Source organism: Histoplasma capsulatum, genomic scaffold (genome assembly GCF_000149585.1).
Source record: "Histoplasma capsulatum NAm1 scaffold_6 genomic scaffold, whole genome shotgun sequence".
Lineage (NCBI taxonomy): Eukaryota > Fungi > Ascomycota > Eurotiomycetes > Onygenales > Ajellomycetaceae > Histoplasma > Histoplasma mississippiense.
In genome coordinates, this window is record NW_001813977.1 from 2,017,227 (window position 1) to 2,035,522 (window position 18,296).

Sequence of the window (18,296 nt, forward strand, 5' to 3'; positions counted from 1 at the left end):
TGAACGGGGCGTTGGAGAAATGGAAATTAAAACTCGCGTCTGGTTTATATGTGCTGGCTGTTGTTTAACGTGGATTATGGTTACAACTGTTTGATGTCCTTTCTCTCCTTTGCTCTCCTTTTCCCTTTTGAAAAAAAAAAAAAAAAAAAAAAAAAAAAAAAAAAAATCATTGAACAAGATCAGAACCTTAAAGCCACACATGTCTAGATAGCTGTATTTTCAATTTTTCTCCATGGGTAACGCACGGTAGTGGTAATGTTTTCAATTTTAAATGCTTTTTTAAATGTATTGCTTCTTATCCCCCCGGGTTAATGATAGCTCAGTTCAAATAACTTTATATCAGTTACTGGCAGGTAGCAGCTCCCAGTGTATAATTCGCTACCATTATATGTTTATCCACACAACTTCAATAACAGCCCCGAGTGGGTTGCTGCAGGGTCTTTGCGAATTGAAACGATTTTATATTTGAATATAATCTAGTGCACCTGGCATTCTACCACCCTTGAATAAAAAAAAACACTGTTTTACAAGAAGGTATACGTATTCTATAAACCGCACACGACAGTGCAGACTAAATTACTGAAGGAACTCCGTAACAGCTAAGTACAAGTAAAAATGCCGTTAGTTTCCCTGGTAGGGTTTCTTAAAACGGAGAAGGAATTATCAGGAAAAACGAACCGTTTTTGAACGCATCAGGATTCTCTGAAATCACCCAGTGTCCAGCATCAATGTCTACAAGGCGATAATTGGGAAAAAAGTGCGCAATAATAGGCAAAGTTTGATCTTGCACATAGTGGCTCCTTGTCCCTCTTATAAAAAGCGACGGACCTTCAAATTTGATATTGTTAGACGTGTTGAAGGGGAAACCTGCGAGCTCATCCAAAGATTGACCAAGAAGTTGTACTGGGACCCGGAACTTTAGCGTATTGTCTTCCTTCGATCGAATAAGGTTGGTGAGGAGGAATTGGCGGATCGTGAGGGACTATAAAAAGTTATAGATTAGAATTAGACCAGATACTTTTTCAGTGGCGAAGACAGGTGTTTGGAGGGAATATATATATATATATATATAATATATATATATATGTAAGTAAGATCTGTATGGGTAATATGAACTAACCTCCTCATATTGCTGGAGGACACGATCCGCATCACTTTGCTTCGTGAAATTAGCTCTCTCAATTTCCTGCATGCCTTTTACGTATTTCGCGAATTGGTTGCCTAAGGTTGCGGAAATGGGCGCGTTGTCCACTGCGACAAATGATGATACGAGCTTGGGACACCGCAATGCGACGGTCATTGCGGTCTTCGCACCCCTAAATTTCCCCAGGCAATGTCAGAAGCGATCCATATTTCCATGCGTGGCATGTGAGCGGGGACATTAATTACATCGAATGGCCAATGAGGGTAGGCTTTTCGAGCTTCATGTTATGTATAAATTCTTCGACGTCATCCGCCATTGCGTTATAGTTGTGCTCTGGGAGATGTGGAGAGTCGCCATGATTTCGAAGATCCTTTCAATGTTTATAAAAAGCGAAGTTAGGTATACACCGACTATATCGAGCAAATAAACGTAGGAGGGAGGAGGAATCCCCTACAAGCGTATAGATGCGAGTCTTCAGACAACTCGCCAGAGCTCTGTAGCCGCATCAGCAAACATTCCGAAGAGAGCAAGGGGTTCCGGCTCCTCCTTACTTACTGATACTCCTGTTATTCTGCTTGGAGCCAAACAGCCCATGCAAAAAAATTATAGGGCTTCGCCTCTCGTCGATGGTCGCAGAGCCATCTCCAACCGGCCATGTTTGATAGGCAAGTTGGACACTACTCCTCGAATGTGATGAGCTGAAGGATCTGTAAGGGAAACGCCATACGCATCCACGGGTAATGCGGGAACCCATGGTATTTGCAATTTTCCATTAGCTGTGGCACGCGGATCGAAGTGACATATGTGATTATCGAGAACTAGAAATCCGACCTCAGGTTCATTCAAACTAACCTGAAGGTTGGTAGAGGTACTTTATCACGTGACATTGGAAGAGGTGTTGGGCCGCCATGCTGGCAACCAATACAACAACTCAGACGTCTAATATATGGCAACATATGGATATAGGTAGTTACAAGGTTTTGTGAATATGCTTCAGTATAAACTATACAACTCGCTGTTGTTGCTATTATAATCGAATTCCCGCTGCTTCCTCTTTTTTGGCCGCATGATATGCCTTCTTAGCAGCCGCAGCCCGATGCGTTACAGGGTGTCCCAAAGCCTTCCTGGCAGCTTCATTTCCAGCTATAACTTTGCTAAACCCAGTCCCCGACCCTAGACATTCATTCTTATGGCCCCAACCGGTCAAGTAAACCCCGACGAAAAACGTTTGTAAACCCCCCGAGTGGCAAATTGATTGTTTCTCGTCCAAGTAGGATAGTTTGATTCCTTTGTCCATAACTAGTTTAGCAAGATCCTCCTTGTATCGGAGCACAGGTTTGTCTTTCTCTATTTGCTCAAGCTTTGGTATCCAGAGTTGTGTCAGCCAATCTTCGGCCAACTGCACGCCGTTGTCACGATTAGACAAGATGACAGCTGCAACGTATGCTTCAAAAAGGTCGCCTTTAATTTTCGTCCATGTTTTTATTTGATCCCGAATATTTGGAGGCACTTGCAGTTTTTGATCCAGGCCATAAAGGGACGTGTATTCAGCCAACGTTTCATTTTTCACTAGAAGTTCCCTTATCTGGGAAAGACGCCCAGCCGGGAGACGAGGAAAGGTATCCCACACTAGCCGGGTTGCTATAATCTCAATATACGCATCGCCTAGGAGTTCCATCCTTTCGTAATTTTTCTCTGGCAAGGAGGCGGTATTCGGGTTATGGACTCCTTCGTGAGTGAACATCGCCGTTTGTAGTTGCTTATCCAGAACGGGTGGGAGAGGCGGAAGTTTGCTCTGGGCATGCAATTCGAGCGAAGAGGAGCGTAGTCGACTACGAGGAGATTGTGAATAATACAAAGATTCTGGTGTCGGTTTTTCTGGAGAAAGTGCCTTGGCAAGCGCTGTCAGAACTACGACCAGGTCGGGTTCAGATCCATCGAGGGCTTCTTGAACCTGATCCGGGTGGTTCAGTAGTTTACGGGTGAGTTTTCTAAGCTTTTCTAAACGATGTTTGGTTTTATTTGCACGTTTCTGGTTGCTTGAAGCGGATTGTGAATTTGTAGAAACGGTGTCAGACTCCGAATCGCAGAGTTTCTGTTAGGGAGAATCTCTGTTAGCTAATAATCGTCGAAACATAGACAAAGGGAGATCAAGAGATACGTAGTCTGGATGGCTTTCGCACTGACCTTACGTCTTTTCACGGACTTCCTTGCCGTCACCATCCCGGAGCTTTCAAGTTCAAATTTCCGTTTCGTGTCCATCACTTTTTCGGTGTCGGTATTCCCGAAGTGAGTATCCGAGAAGCGATCGTTGAAAGAAAAGTTCGAGGAATTATGGCATTGTGAACTCTTCCGCTGCAGGGTTAGCTCTAATGCCTAGGATTCAAGGTCCTATTGGGGAACGTTTTCACCCGCGTCCGAAGTATGTTGTTATTTGATCAATAAATACTCCTTGCTGGCACAGAGTTTGAAACAGACTGGAGAAGAACAAAAAAGGACTAGCGGCCAAGCTCGCAAACCACCCTCAGCCAAACAAGGACCTTCCAATGTTGTGTGTCGACGACATACCACGACTACAACGAGGAGCGACTCCAGACCGCGGACGAAATGTCTGTCCCTCGCTCTAGAATTCTAGACCTTGTGAAGGCTGGTTCTGTTCACCGCTTGCTAGCATTGATACACTGGCTAATTGTTTCCGAAGGCCCAATGTCGGATTTTCTCCCACACCTACAACCCAGAGCAACAACGACTTGGGAATAAAGTTTTACGTCAGCGATTACGAGGGCCCGCACTGGCGGCGTATTACCCGCAAAGGATAGGCACTCTGAAGGAATTGGAAGATGCCTACGATGCTCTTGGGCTCCGGTTTGTGGATTACCCGGAAGGGAAGCGGCTGGCTGTCATAGAGAAGTACGTGCGGTGTTCGCCGATCAATGCAGATATTATTATTTGGCTAACCAACGCCAAAATAACAGACTCCAAAGCCGTGGGAAGGGAGCCCCTAAGAAGAGACGCACTGCAGCAGGTAAGAAAGGCTTCACGTAGCTAGCATCAGGGCAGGCACGGTTCGCTGACTTATTCCCTTTCATTTAGAGTCGAGATCGGCCAAGAGACGGTAGTCGGCTACCTACATTCACATGTATACTAGTGCTACACACTGTCATTTCGGTGGATCATTCATAAGTCTATGGGTATTATGATGGTTTTTTCTCGGCATTCTACCACTGGTGCTCAGTTTGAGTGGTTAGAAGGAGTTGTCTTGGTTTTGTTTAGGCAATTGTATTCTACTAGAAGGTTGGTATTTATAAATATACCCAAGCCCTTGGTGGTGTTTCCAGAAAATTGCTCTTTCACTAGTTATTATTGATGCAAATTATCCGCTTGTTTTATTTTTCACCTAGTGTTTGACGAAATATTTAATCACGTGATCAAAGAATTAAACCTAGCTTATCTCTACTTTACGCGCATCCCTTTGGCATTCTCTTTTCTCTCCCGTCCGTTCCCAAAGTCTAGCATCACATAATCTATACAAGTGTCAGTTTATATATGTGCGCTGATTGCCTCCCTGTCTTCCAAGTAATTCGTGTCGACTGAGCTGAAGGGTCGAAGGATCCTGTGCCAATTCTTTTGTAATTTTCCAATATGCCAGCCGCAACTCCGAAACCCACGAAGAATCAACTGAAGAGGGCTAAGCGCAAAGCGAAAAAGCATGAGGTATGTTGGATCTTTTCTTTCTTGGTATGTACGTCTACTGATTTTTTTTTCCCCCCCTCAGTTTAAATCTAGCAACGATTCTCCGGCTCCGCAAAACCATTCGGAGCCTGTTGAGACGAACAATAAGCAAGACGATCTCCCACAGGAGGCTCCTCCCGAGCGCAAGGGCGACAAGGGCGATGCTAGTGATCCTGAGAACCTCTACGATTCAGTGGACCCCTTATTTGAAATGTACAGAGATGTAATCAGCAAGTTCGAGAAACGCGAAAATGAAGAGTCCGCATCCAAAGAAATTGACAAACCCGAGGTCTACTTCGATGACGACGATGATATTCCTGACGAGGAAGAGGAAGCTTCTGGCCCAAAAATATCGAAGAAAAAGCGAAAGGAAATGAACAAACTGTCCGTGGCAGAGTTGAAGGCGTTGGTTCGGAAACCAGAAACGGTAGAATGGACCGATACGTCAGCATCAGACCCACGTCTCCTCGTTCATATTAAGGCATATCGAAACGTCGTTCCTGTACCTACCCATTGGTCGCTAAAACGGGAGTATTTGTCGTCAAAGAGAGGAGTTGAGAAACCACCATTTACTTTGCCGAAGTTCATACAGGAAACCGGCATCGCTGAGATGCGAGATGCAGCTTTGGAGAAGCAGGATCAAGCAACCCTCAAACAAAAACAGCGCGAGCGTGTACAGCCTAAGATGGGGAAATTGGATATTGACTACCAGAAGCTCTATGAGGCTTTTTTCAGATTTCAAACTAAACCCGAACTGACTCGCTACGGCGAGGTCTACTACGAGGGCAAAGAGTATGAAACTAACCTACGGCATCTCCGACCCGGCGAACTGAGCGATGAGCTGAAAGAAGCCCTCAACATCCCCCCTGGCGCTCCTCCTCCGTGGCTTATAAACCAGCAACGATTTGGACCTCCCCCGTCATACCCTGCACTCAAAATTCCAGGACTAAATGCGCCGCCTCCTCCCGGCGCAATGTGGGGGTATCATCCCGGAGGATACGGTAAACCTCCTGTTGATGAGCACAACCGCCCCTTATACGGGGGTGACATTTTCGGTGTATTACAAACGCAACAAAATATACAGCAGGGGGAACCTGTGGAGAAAGAACTTTGGGGAGAATTACAACCCCCAGAAGAGGAATCGGAGGAAGAAGAAAGCGAGGAGGAAGAAGAAGAGGAGGAAGAAGATGAAAGTGGAACTGGGTTGCAGACCCCGAGCGGGTTGGAGACTCCAAGCGGGATGGTTTCCACCGTCCCATCCGAATTGGGAGGCGCAGAAAGCGTTGTGGGTGAATTTGATGTTCGAAAGCATCATCGCGGGACTGAAACCGAGGAGTCAGCGCTTCCGAGGCCTGCATACCAAGTCATCCCAGAGCACCAAACGCAAGTTCAGGGTTTTTTCGGTGGCGATCGGGCGTATGATCTCAAAGCTGCACAGAGCAATCTTCCAGTACTTGGTTCAGAAGATCATAGTCGAAAAAGAAAAAAACCCGGAGATGTGGACGTGTCTGTTGACCCTGATGCGCTACTTTCCCATGATGGAATCAGTAAGGATAGCTTAAAAACCCTGTATGAAACCCAACGGCAACAGGAGCAAAACCCTAATTGGGGATTCCAAGAGGACCTGAGCGATATGATTGCCAGCGAGAGCCGAAAGCGATTAAAGAAGGATGACGAGCGACGAGCCAAACGGTAATATCTTAGTTGATCGCACACAGAAAGCATATATCTGATTTTCGGGTTTGATCAGGCGTGGGGAACTTAATTGTAACAATATCTTGATTTCTTTTTGTTTTTTCTTAGCTATAGGTAATCGATCATGATTCAGTTTCATCGCCGTTTCTAAGATTACGCACCGGCCGACCTTAAAAAACTTATCATCCCCGAGAATTTATATGTTGTCGAGACCAAGTTCAATTTTCACTTCTCTTCTCGATGTTTTCTTTGTTGGGGGTTTGGATTAGCATCGCGCTGGTGGTGACCTATATTTCCACGTGACTTCACTTTCTTTCAGTGAGATCAATTCATTGAACAACGCAGGACAACTCACGAAACCAAGCCGAGCAGGGTGGAACATGAGGCGTACCCCGGTTTCCTTTTTGCATTGCTACGCTGCGGCTCAGCGATAGCCTTCTGTTCACGGATATTATGTTGTGATCGGCCTGCAACCCTCGTCTTTGTAGCTCTGATTAACGCCTGTTTACAAGAACATCGCCATGGATCGCGACCGAGATAGAAGGTTTGGAGAATCTCTAATCCATTTCATTTTGAGATAGTTGGATTAATATCTACAACTTGAGCCAGTTCCCACATCTTATAGCAACGGGCTAATGGTTGTGGATTTTTGCGATTTTAGATATGATGACGGTCGTCGCTTTGGAGAAAGCTACCGCCCGTCAGAACGAACCCGTCGACATTCTCCACGTGGTGATACTCGCTACGTTCGCTCGCCCCCGCCAAGGGCTCGCTCTCCATTGAGACCCGCAGCTGACACCTGGGCTCCTGATCGCGGAAGGCCTCGCAGCCGATCACCAGTTGTCTTTCGGCGCCGTTCAAGAAGCCCGCTTTTCCGGGGAAGAGACCAGGTTTCTAGTTACAACCCCAGAAGCAGGAGACCGTCACCTGCTCGCGATATCCGACGGAGTCCCCCAAGGCCACGACGCTCTAGGTCCCCACCTCGATATACAAGGGAACGTAGTCCACTTCCTCTAAAAAGAACTCGAGACCCTTCGCCGCTCAACAATTACCACCCTCGCTCTCCAAAAAGAGAGCGCGTCGCTTCTCCGCCTGTACGACCAAGATTTGAACGACCCTGGTCTCCGTCATTCCCTGGATATCCTCGAGGGCCTCCGCGTGCTCGGTCACGCAGCTTGGATCGGCGCGAACCGCGGCGAGAAGTTCCTGCTGAGCGATCATGGCGACGCGGGTCACTCTCTCCACCGAGAGTGCCATCCGGCCACAACTCTGATCGTGTTTCGACGTCGACGTCACAGAGGTCATCCCCACCGTTACAAACAAGCGACAGATTGAACATGCCGCGATCTGGGCGCGTCACGCGCTCTCCAGCCAATATGCCGACACGAACACAATATGAAGCTCGGCAACCGGTAACATCTCCTTCCCGTCCCACCAGATCGCCACCAAGACCAGTAGAGCCGCCGCGGGCGCCTGCTGGTAGGCCGCCGTCTCCTCCTAAGGAACCGACTACGCGTGGGCCTTCACCAAAACTACCGGATAAACCTTTGAGGCAGAGTCCTGGAGGTGATAACGAACGGGGTGAAAGTCAATCGCAAAATGCAAGACCTCCGGGCCCTTCTGGCCCTTCTGGAGGCGTAGGCCCCTCTTCTCTTGGGAATCAGAATGTTGCGCAAGTGCCAAGGATCCCCAGCCAACCCCAAACTTTCAACAAACCGCGATCTGTAACGCCGTTGTCCTCTCCTTCAACCACCCAACCGCCAACCGGTCCCCAGGCTCGTGGAACTAACTTATCGTTACTTTCCGCTCCAACCCGCCCTAGGGGTGGCGTTCCTCGCAGTTCTACTAGGGATGGCCCCAGTCCCCGCGACGGATCTTGGTCAGGATCTGTTCGACACCACTCCCCGCCGGTGCATCATAAAACTCCTAGTGGACATCGTGCTGGCTCGAATTACGAGTCTCATCGTCCTCCTCTGTTTCGGCATAATAGCGCGTCAACCCCACATCCCTACCCCCGTCCTCCACGTTCTACCAACTATCTATCCGGGATACCTCAAATAGTACCTGGTGGAAAACTACTGCCATCCAGCTTGGATCCAAGCCGCGAAAAGCGTCTCGCACAGCTAGAACTCGATAAAGAAAAGCTCTTAGAGCAGATTGAAGACAAACAAAAGGCCAAGCGGGCTGGACTAAGGGAATGGGAGAAACTCAGTAGGGAGAGTTCTACAGGTGCACTGAGGAGTGAGCTTGCCGAGGGCCATTTGCAACGAATGACAGAAGGTGATGGGCTGGGCGGGCCTGCTTTTTGAACAGTTTTCTTAAGATAAGATAAACCTCTTCTAATTCCTGTATTTCAGATTTTCTAGCTTTTCATGAGGATATTCCCGAAGAACATCAATTAGATTATAAGAATCTTTTGCGGCCAACATTCTTTTTCCTCTGATTGATAGGTGTTCATCGGGAGAACAGCAAAGCATTATCTCAAAACCGTGCTACAAAAGCATAGGGAGATGTCTGCTGCTATTTTTTTATATTCTTGAACAATGTCTCAAATCTGTCTACAATGAATACCTGTACTGTGTAGAAAAGGAGTTGTATTGGTGTGCAGTGCGCCACTCCAGGAGCGCATATTAAGTAATATATTATGTAATAACGAGTTCATGCCGTCGGATAAAATAAAATCCGACCACCCCCTAAGCTGCTCAAATCCAAAGCCGCAGCCAAGTTTCGGCGTTGAGAGGCTTCGTGTCAACAAGATCAGCTTCAACAATTGTGCTCTCTGCTCCAGCAACGCTCTTCACACACCTCAGATGCCCTGTTTCATGGCGTCCTCTGCTTTTAGAGAATCCATAGAATCCAGAGCCTCCTTTATCTTGGTGGCCCTTTGCCATCGCGTCGAGAGCATTGTTGATTGAAGGTCTTACTGCCAATTACCCCCCTTACAATTCCCGTTTCAGAGCTCCGAAACATTCGCTATCTCTCGTCGCCAACATGAATATCTTCAGGTTGTTAGGTATGCGCCGGCCATATCTCCTAAGTGCTTTTTTACTGAAGTGTTTGTCCAAAGTTATGGACTTCAATTGCTCTTGTATATTGTTTAATCTCCCTAAAATGGCTGACCCCTTCAAATTTTTATAATCACAGCGGATTTCTCCCATCTGATCTCTATATTGATTCTTTTGCAAAAAATGAAATCATCTAGCGTATGAATACCCTCCCCTCCCCCGTGAGATATACGTCGAGTCCGTACTATTCCCATTGTGGCAGCTGACCTGGGGCTTAGAGCTGTTCCGGAATATCATTTAAATCGCAAGCGTTATATTTTTTCGTTTATATTACACGATACCTAGGTATGTTTTCCTCTATATTGCGCAATCTCCACGAGGCCAATATCAAGCAATAAGTACCAAAATACTCGGCAGTCAGCGGTTATTAACTTCTCGCTCAACAGATCTTTTTTGGACCTTCACCGATTCAGCATACAATACCGTTTTTAAACTCTTATTTATCTCCTCCTCTGCGTATACTATATATCTTATGGTTAACGACTACAAACCTACTCACGACCCAAACATCGATACGTTTAAAGTGCAATATCTGTTAGGCTCAAGCGCTGTTCTCGGTGTAATATTCCCGCCAAGATATGAAATGGCTGAGGTATGTTTACGAAAAGCCTCCATATTTTTACCTCTCAATACGCATTTATACCATGACCCCATGCTAATTAGTTCCTCCTTCAAGATCCTTTGGGCATTCTCAATCTGGTTGGAATCCGTAGCAATTCTTCCGCAGCTCTTCATGCTACAGCGCACCGGAGAGGCAGAAACAATTACGACGCATTACCTTTTCGCACTGGGTATTTACCGAGCACTATATATTCCCAATTGGATATATCGATATTTCGCAGACGGCTTTTTCGAACCAATTTCGGTCATTGCTGGCATTATTCAGACTATTCTCTATTCGGACTTTTTCTGGATTTACTATACCAAGTTCGTCTTTTTCCTTTCCTGGTTTCTTGGACGTAACAAATTGGGTTTTGAACCCGGTCCTTACCCGTCCAATTTGAATAAGATTGTGCTGACTGATCTTCTTTTCTTTTCTTTTCTTTTCTTTTTTTTTTTTTTTTGAGTCCAGAGTTCTTAAGGGCAAAAAGTTTACCCTGCCAGTATAAAAGGGGAGTTCTTGAGAGAGAAACGTTTAACCTGCTCTTGGTAGTATCTAAGGATGTTATAAATAATTTAAAGAAATAAGGAATAAGGAGGTTCTGGCAAATAGGGCGCGCTGCCATTGCTAAAATGGGGAAGAGGATAACTAAGCTATCCACCATGTATTATCAAATCCTTAGGGGTTTTTTATTTTTTTTTTTTCCTTTTGTATCAATCAATCATCTGAGAAAAAATTTTCCTTCCTCCCTTTCCATTATTAAATAATTTTGTTCTCTTTCCACATTTGAAATGACCCAATTTTGTTATTTATTATTTTGATTTTAATAACACTAACGATGGGTTTATTTATGGTGCATGCGCTATCATCCCACCTGAAGAATCACGAGCGTAACAGCGCGTGTAGGCATCAGGGACTCTTTCTTAGAGAAGCAGTTTAATATAATTCAAGAAGCTGTATCTATACACAAAAATTAGAATATCCATCGCTAGATCAGGTTCTTTCTCTTTGGACAAAGAGAACACATGCTTGTCGATGCTGTAAATTTTTTGTCGTTGCCGTTGCAGATGTTCCATTTAACTCTTGGAAAAAGGGGGTGGCAAAAGAGTGTGGGAATGACCGAGAGAGAACACAAAGACAAAAAATAAAATGTAAATAGAATCCATGGACGAAATAATTGAATTGGAGAAGATAGGAGATATATTTAGTTTATAGAAAAGTTCTCTCCCTCAACTTGTGCGTGTCTGAACATCCTCACTGCAAGTAACATAAATTTCCTTGCTCGCCCATTTTATTTTACTTTTCTTTGCCAGGTCACCCATACCATGTATTAGATAAGAAATATAGATTTCAAATAATGAGACAACTAGGGCAGGGAGCTGGAGTCAGATGCGCTAGAAACATGAAAACATTTTGGTTCCCCTCTCATGTAGCTTTCATACGTGGTAAAAGAAAGTGATAGAAATTATGATTCCCAGCCAATGAAAAAGGGATTGAGCTTGAAAGTTTAAGCGGAAAGGGGGAAATTTTTAAAAAAGAAAGCTTAAAAAGAGAAAATAAAAAAGAGAGAAAAGGGAAGAATGAATCAAGTGCCGTATCCTAACCTATACCATCCCAATTCAAGACGACAAAATCCCAATATCGATGGCAATCACCAAATGCTGAGCTCGATAAACTAAATATGCTGTTTGTTCTTCATGATATCCTGTACCGCGCACATCTCCGAAGGTTCTCTCTTATCAATATTGCGAATCGGGAATCCCATTAGCCTCCTCGTACGTAGGATGGTAATCCAGATGTGGCAAATGCATCCCCCCGCTTGGTATGCCTTCCATGGAACTCGAAATGGATCTGGGCAGCGTTCCCAGACCAGTTGGAGCTAATGGGTTGACATGGTGTTGATACTGGCTGCTGTGATGCAGGTGATGATGGCTTCCATGACCATTGTGGCTATTGCCTTGGCCCCAACTTGAGCCTTGGATGTGAGAGGAATATTCATTCTGGGATCTTCCGTTTACGGCACCGGGACGGTTGATTACAGAGTCGCGTCGGGAGCCTGGCGGAGAGAGGAGCTGAGGGTTCGGTAGGGTTGTTAATTTTGGAGAGCATCTGCGGGAGTTCGGGGGTGTTAGACGTGAACCACCCCGGCGGACCTGGCAGGTTGGACAGATTTTAACGAAGCGGGAGATTAGCTCTTTCGGGACCCTATTTCCATATACAGGGTTAGTTTATTGTTCCTTTTTTACTCTTTATCTTGCCCATTTACTAATCATTATTATCATTAGCAGCAGCAGTAACAGCAGCATTGTTATTGCTATTTGCCTTCCGATTTTTTTAGTCATTGCATCGTTCCTGCTGGGCCCCACACGCAACAAACATACCAAGAATACATCCTCCGAACCTGAGCTGAGGTTTTGTCTCGGCCTCCATGTTGGCATTGCTGGTGTGCTCTTGTCAAAATTTTGAACAGTTTCTCCCGAATAGCAACTGGCTTCCCTTCATGGCAGATCAACCGTTTCGACTAGAAAGAGTATTCGAATATCTAATCAGTGGGAAAGCCTAGATACTGGGAGGTTCTTTGAACAAAGAAGAAGGGCATACTTCAGGGGTTCTGCCATCGTTGGGTTCAAGTTTAAACATCTTCTTGACCCAAAATCTAGAACCAGCTACCAGTCAGCATGTGGGAAAATTGTAGGGTTAATGCTAGGTCTGCACAGTAAATACACCACCTGCGTCGTACTGCCAAGGGTAAAGACGTACCGAAATTGTGCAGATTCAACGGCGGTATTTTTAGGGTCTATGAGCACTGTTTTGATATTTCGTGCCCTTCTTGAATGTATCAAGGCTTTGTCTTGTTTTTTAACCGATAGATCCTGGACGTAACTTAGAAGCAACGAAGATATTGCATCAGAAATAGTGTTTCTAGACTGACGATGACAACAGGGAGTTAAAATAATCACCTGGCCACTAGTTGGTCGAATTCCACAACGTCTGGGAAGCCTTCCAAGGGCGGCAGCACTGGTTCAGAGGCCATCGAAAGCTCATTACATGACTCCTGCCTTTCAATCTCAACATCCCGAAGCTGGTCTGGAAAAGCAAGATACCTATGAGAAGTAGGATATCTTGACTGGGCGAGATACTGAGTGGGGTACGGATAGCTATGAGTCAGTTGAGAATGCTGTTGCGTTTGAGAATACACTGCATGCGATGTAGCGTAGTGGGGACCTAAATGGGAGCCTTCGGAAGAAACCGACGATGTTTGGCTGTACGGAGAGAGCAGGTGAGTCGAGTATGAATGCAGAGATGGCTGGGAAATCCCATATTGACTACTCGGAGTGTAGGTGTAGTCCTGCTCCTCGTTAGGTGAATAACTCTGGCTCATAGTGAGATAGGTCGGCCAGTTATGCGGGTGATTGGTCGACGGCAGCTAGTTCCTCCTTCCTGTAAGCGCGCAATCATCAGGAGGATTCTAAAAACGCCCAGTCGCAACATTGGAGCCGAAGCGGCGTCCCAAAAATCACTTTTCTAGTACAAAGAGCCGAAGAGGCGGATGAGACGGATGATTTGACAGAGAGGGGCAGAGGCACGAAAAATTCTGGCTCTATCTCGAGTCGGCCAAACGAACCCACAAGGTGCGGAGCACCACAAACAAAATAGAAGAGTGAGGTACTAACAGTTCAGGAATGTGAATCGGGCTCTTCCCTAGTTTCTAAGAGATCCAGGAATTCCTCAAGTCTGTCGAAAAGAAGAAGATCGCAATCAACCGCCTGGGAGGGTGCTGTTGGAAATTGACAAGGGAGGGAGAGGTGTGCAGCTTCAGCACATATGGATATGGTGAAGGAAAAAAAAAAAAGAAAATAGAGGATTAACTCGTTTTTTATATGAATAAACTGAAGGAACGACGACGGGGATTGACATCCCATGCAGAGAACGGCTAAGAGTTTATTTAATAGTCGTCGAGAGCTCTCCCAGCTGATCTGAGTCTAGTGGTGCCTCAGGGGTAAAGCCAGCAAAGAAGACAGAACAACGGGGTATTTATCTAGAGACAGCAAATGAACCTATGGGATACATCCAACGCTCGACAACTGAGAGGACAGTACAAGGAAGAGAAAACGAAACAAAATGGGAAAGGAATGGGGCAATAATGGCGGACCAATGCCTGCGATGTACCACGAGCTGATTTGCACGATAGGAGCACAAGCGGATATCCAGTGAGGGGAAGCTATTTATTGGCAGATGTACAGGAGGTACATACTCGGACAGAAGTGATATGGCTGACCTCGTCAAGGCTGCTGCTGTTGAAGCATTTGTCTGGTGGCATCGATAGCTTCCGAGCGAATATATTATTCTTCAGTGTATTTTTTCCTGAAAAGGGAGAACCAACTAACTGCCCGTTTCCATGCGGCTAGAGTGATAAAGAGCTCGCCGTGTCTTCAACTGAGTCCCAAAACAGGGCGGTTTCGTCGTCTTTGGTCCCTTGTTTTGCTGCAAGTCATACCTCCGACGACGACGAAGCCCGCAGGGATGCCGCGGCGGGCTGAGGTGGGCTCGCAGTATTAAGTGTAAATATATCATAGGCCATGGCAATCTCTGCTGGTTATGGATGGGCTTGCGGGAGACAGCCACGTTGAGACCTGTTCACCCAGGGCTTTTTCTGGCCAGCAGGCTACTATACTCGACCCAATCGAGGGCAGCAGAGGTCGGCGCTGTCAGTTATCACCAAGTGTCTCAAATAATGTGTTAGGCTTACTTAGCGTGACGGCGAAGGATGACAATCACCGTTGGCGTCGAGACTCGATCTCTGAAACTTGCACCAGGAACGCCTTGGTTGGCCTCCGTCAGAGTATGTGGATTATCGAGCGTGTTGGCGCTGCACACGATCTACGTGGTGGGGAGTCGCCCAGAATAGCTGCGGATGGTCTGTCCACGCATAAAGTTATCTTTGACCACACCTGCACAAAGCCTAAAAACTACAGAGTACACCCTCGCAATGCGTTTTCCGCTCAATGAGAGCTGCACAATGACCTACGTACAAGCGAAAACCCTGTGGGGTTTTCCGTTTTCATGCCCGCGACATACAACCTCTTCCTTATCCGGTATTGTTCTTGGATAGAACTATCGGATTCTAGAGACGATTACACGTATATCAACACAAGCGGAAGAATCCCTAGCGTATTCACGCTGGTTGCTGGCTAACGACTCGACCCAGCATGCCATACCGACCGTAGACCTGGCTTTGTGGGCATGCATATACAAATTTCCATCCATCCCATCGATTGCTGCGAGAGCGGGAGCCCACATCTGAACCAAGTTCTGCTTCCCTCTGAAGCTGGTGATGCGTCGATGTAGGCGCCTCCTCCCCCCTGGATGAATTGACGGGGTTTAGCAGCCAATAAAGGGTGTGGTGCATATGCTGGCTCTCCGCCTCCGACAAATCCCACTGATCAATCCTTGCTCCCTGCCTGGCTCCGCGCCGGGAGACTGGGGTATTTGCCCTCCGGCCATTCCCACGCTGCCCAGATCTTGCCCGATTTAGCTCCATTTGTATTGAGGCCTGACCAGGCATCAGTCTCAGGATACACATCGAAATCATCTCTTATGGTTCAAAATATGCCTAGATTTCAGAATATCGCTGCGTATCCGTGCGAAGTGATGTGAGTGCACGCACAGGAACATGGACTGAATACGCCAAAACTGGCCGAAGACGAGAAATAAATAAATTAAAATCAAATACTATTCCTGTGTTACCTGCATGGCTACCGAGATATTGGGGCATGGAATGGTGGCTGGCTGGCTGCTAACTGGCTGCTTGTGGATGAGGATGGGATGAACCCTTCAAACACCCGTGCCGGCCACTGGGCTGTCCCTACGTCTGGCAAATCTTCACATTCTGGGAAGGGGAAAGAATCTATGCAAGATGTGTTGGGTGAACAGCGGTGTATACGTCGAAGCATTGAAGAATGTTGTCAGCATCGTCGTGCATAAAGTTACGGAACAAGCCTTTCCTCCCATTTTTCCCATTTCTTTTCTTTTTTTTAACCCGAGGTGAGGGAAAAAAAAAAGTAAATATCTTCTTATCGAAAACTACTGTTCATTCCTAATAGTAGGCACCTAAGGACTGCACCAAAAAAAAATTTAAGCGCGACTAGGTGATTGTGATCGAGGCTCGCTTTTTGCAATCTTGAAAACATAAAAATAGGAGTAATGAGCTCCATCAGTGACGACGGAGGAATATGTCCGATGTCTTTTGGATGCTGCCAATCCAAGGAGCGCTGTCCAAGTATTTCTGCTCGTTTGCTTCACTGGTCAGACTGAAATTGGCATTAGTCGGCAGACTCGTTGGGCACTCATAGAGACTTTATTTCTGCCAGCATTGCTCCGTTGAGCCAAATACCTCGTTTGTGATCCCCCCACTCACCACATATGTTTTCTTTTTCTCTCAATTTTTTCTTCAGTCTCGCCCGCCTTTTTGATCAGCAAAGCCGTGCCCTAGAGCTATCTACCTTTGAGACTGCATCAAATCAGGTTGAGGTTGTCACAGCTGTTGTCAACCTGGCTTCAGTAATTAGAGGTTCTGTTGTCCGTTTCATCCTCCACACATCTATCAACCCATGGCATCCTCCTTGACGGAGCAAAAACAAAACAATTGTTTGGACTTCTTTGCTTGGACCCTGGAGCAAGATATGAAATGCAGATAAAAACACGATTGTTGTTTGTTTCCTTTGCGAAGGAACTTGTGGCATTGCCGGAGTGTGAATCCGCACGAATCAGCTAAGTAAATTGTCGTCACCAGCTCCCTTCTCTCACCCCAAAGAGCTAACACCCACGACACCATCCTTGAGCCCGAGGTTGTGCGTTCAGTTGTCGTTCAGGCCGTAGGACCTGCATCTCATATCGGGACCTCATGGACCGCAGCCGCTGAAGATCCAGAATTTATTTGAAACTAGGCTCAAAATGGCGGAGGTCACAAAACAAGGAGCCAGTTGCAAAGAACGAGGCTTCCCTGAAGATTTCTTTCCTTGGCTCCTGGAGTCACGGCCATTGTATCGTATGTCTGGTCAATAATACGTTTGTTTGACCAAAGCGGCACTGGCACAGGCATTCGAGCGCGGTGCACTGTGCTGTACTTGAGTGGCTTCTTCATGAAGTTACAACTTAATACGAAGTGCATCATCTGAACAAAACTCCCATGCCTGCTCTCAATTATACAATTCTTTTATGCGTACTTCCAGACGTCTTGACTCGCTTTGCAACAGGTATGAATTATGGAAAAAAAATCCATTTTATCATCGATTGAGCACGGATCTACGGAGTATATGTCATAACCTTTGACCCCCAGCTCACAGACGCCTTCGGCTGAATCACTGGCGGTATGCTGGCTCAGAGGAAAGCCAAAAAAAAAAAAAAAAAAAAAAAACAACCAAACGCCCTGCATCTGAGCAATCCGAGAAATAGGCAAGATCATCGCATTTACTAGTCGAGATTTTTGCCGGTCACCTATGTTTGCCAACGCGTTCATTGACTTTCCATGATTATTTTTAATTCTGATGTTTTTTATATTTTTATAGTTTTCTGCCAAACAAGCCACAAGAAAATATAATTCTATTTTGGGAATCTTGACATATATGTGGAACAGTCGCTTCTTGTGTTTCGGCCGTATGCCAAGGGTGTGGAAGGTGTAAAGCTTGCTTGATTGAAGGATTGCTAGCTACGTGGATAGTTATGGTGGGAGGCTTATTAATATAAGACCTGCAGCAGGTCTGACACCCCCACTCATCAGAGTAACTATACACAATGCTTCATACAAAATTCACCTCCAACACAAGTACAGATACATAAGCGACTGGAAAAAGTGCAATAATGAAAAAAAAACCAGTCAAATTCACTCATTTTTATCCTTCTATCTCTTCATCTTAATAATCTCCTTTCAATGTGTATATTTCAATGTTTCAAGCAGCCCCGGTGGCCGAATGGGTAATGCGGCCACCAGGTAGCGCCTTGGCGTGGGGACCCAAGGCGTGTGGGTTCAAAACCCACAAGGGGACAACATTACATCCGG

The 18,296-nt window shown here is 46.0% G+C and overlaps 9 protein-coding genes across 9 annotated transcripts; 4 read left to right on the forward strand and 5 right to left on the reverse strand.

Moving 5' to 3' along the window:
- Positions 1 to 576: 576 nt before the first annotated feature.
- On the reverse strand, positions 577 to 1,460 carry HCAG_06915 (predicted protein; the record flags this gene model as incomplete). The annotated part of the gene is made up of 4 exons (XM_001539260.1): positions 577 to 599; positions 679 to 982; positions 1,121 to 1,316; positions 1,390 to 1,460. The coding sequence occupies 4 exons, from the start codon at positions 1,458 to 1,460 to the stop codon at positions 577 to 579; spliced, it is 594 nt and encodes a 197-aa protein (XP_001539310.1).
- A 711-nt stretch (positions 1,461 to 2,171) lies between these two features.
- On the reverse strand, positions 2,172 to 3,406 carry HCAG_06916 (predicted protein; the record flags this gene model as incomplete). The annotated part of the gene is made up of 2 exons (XM_001539261.1): positions 2,172 to 3,239; positions 3,332 to 3,406. 2 exons carry the CDS (start codon positions 3,404 to 3,406, stop codon positions 2,172 to 2,174), a joined length of 1,143 nt encoding a protein of 380 aa, XP_001539311.1.
- A 345-nt stretch (positions 3,407 to 3,751) lies between these two features.
- On the forward strand, positions 3,752 to 4,263 carry HCAG_06917 (mitochondrial 37S ribosomal protein RSM27; the record flags this gene model as incomplete). Its single annotated transcript, XM_001539262.1, has 4 exons — positions 3,752 to 3,790; positions 3,846 to 4,054; positions 4,120 to 4,169; positions 4,238 to 4,263. The coding sequence occupies 4 exons, from the start codon at positions 3,752 to 3,754 to the stop codon at positions 4,261 to 4,263; spliced, it is 324 nt and encodes a 107-aa protein (XP_001539312.1).
- Positions 4,264 to 4,786: 523 nt separating this feature from the next.
- HCAG_06918 (conserved hypothetical protein) lies at positions 4,787 to 6,572 on the forward strand (the record flags this gene model as incomplete). Its single annotated transcript, XM_001539263.1, has 2 exons — positions 4,787 to 4,858; positions 4,920 to 6,572. The coding sequence occupies 2 exons, from the start codon at positions 4,787 to 4,789 to the stop codon at positions 6,570 to 6,572; spliced, it is 1,725 nt and encodes a 574-aa protein (XP_001539313.1).
- A 1,047-nt stretch (positions 6,573 to 7,619) lies between these two features.
- On the reverse strand, positions 7,620 to 8,832 carry HCAG_06919 (predicted protein; the record flags this gene model as incomplete). Its single annotated transcript, XM_001539264.1, has 3 exons — positions 7,620 to 8,131; positions 8,288 to 8,416; positions 8,799 to 8,832. The coding sequence occupies 3 exons, from the start codon at positions 8,830 to 8,832 to the stop codon at positions 7,620 to 7,622; spliced, it is 675 nt and encodes a 224-aa protein (XP_001539314.1).
- Positions 8,833 to 9,273: 441 nt separating this feature from the next.
- HCAG_06920 (predicted protein) lies at positions 9,274 to 9,462 on the reverse strand (the record flags this gene model as incomplete). The annotated part of the gene is made up of 1 exon (XM_001539265.1): positions 9,274 to 9,462. One exon carries the CDS (start codon positions 9,460 to 9,462, stop codon positions 9,274 to 9,276), a length of 189 nt encoding a protein of 62 aa, XP_001539315.1.
- A 646-nt stretch (positions 9,463 to 10,108) lies between these two features.
- On the forward strand, positions 10,109 to 10,796 carry HCAG_06921 (ER lumen protein retaining receptor 2; the record flags this gene model as incomplete). Its single annotated transcript, XM_001539266.1, has 3 exons — positions 10,109 to 10,228; positions 10,313 to 10,563; positions 10,790 to 10,796. 3 exons carry the CDS (start codon positions 10,109 to 10,111, stop codon positions 10,794 to 10,796), a joined length of 378 nt encoding a protein of 125 aa, XP_001539316.1.
- A 1,180-nt stretch (positions 10,797 to 11,976) lies between these two features.
- HCAG_06922 (predicted protein) lies at positions 11,977 to 13,619 on the reverse strand (the record flags this gene model as incomplete). The annotated part of the gene is made up of 5 exons (XM_001539267.1): positions 11,977 to 12,442; positions 12,619 to 12,758; positions 12,839 to 12,893; positions 12,998 to 13,120; positions 13,198 to 13,619. The coding sequence occupies 5 exons, from the start codon at positions 13,617 to 13,619 to the stop codon at positions 11,977 to 11,979; spliced, it is 1,206 nt and encodes a 401-aa protein (XP_001539317.1).
- A 740-nt stretch (positions 13,620 to 14,359) lies between these two features.
- HCAG_06923 (predicted protein) lies at positions 14,360 to 15,586 on the forward strand (the record flags this gene model as incomplete). The annotated part of the gene is made up of 3 exons (XM_001539268.1): positions 14,360 to 14,448; positions 14,815 to 15,155; positions 15,447 to 15,586. 3 exons carry the CDS (start codon positions 14,360 to 14,362, stop codon positions 15,584 to 15,586), a joined length of 570 nt encoding a protein of 189 aa, XP_001539318.1.
- Positions 15,587 to 18,296: the final 2,710 nt, after the last annotated feature.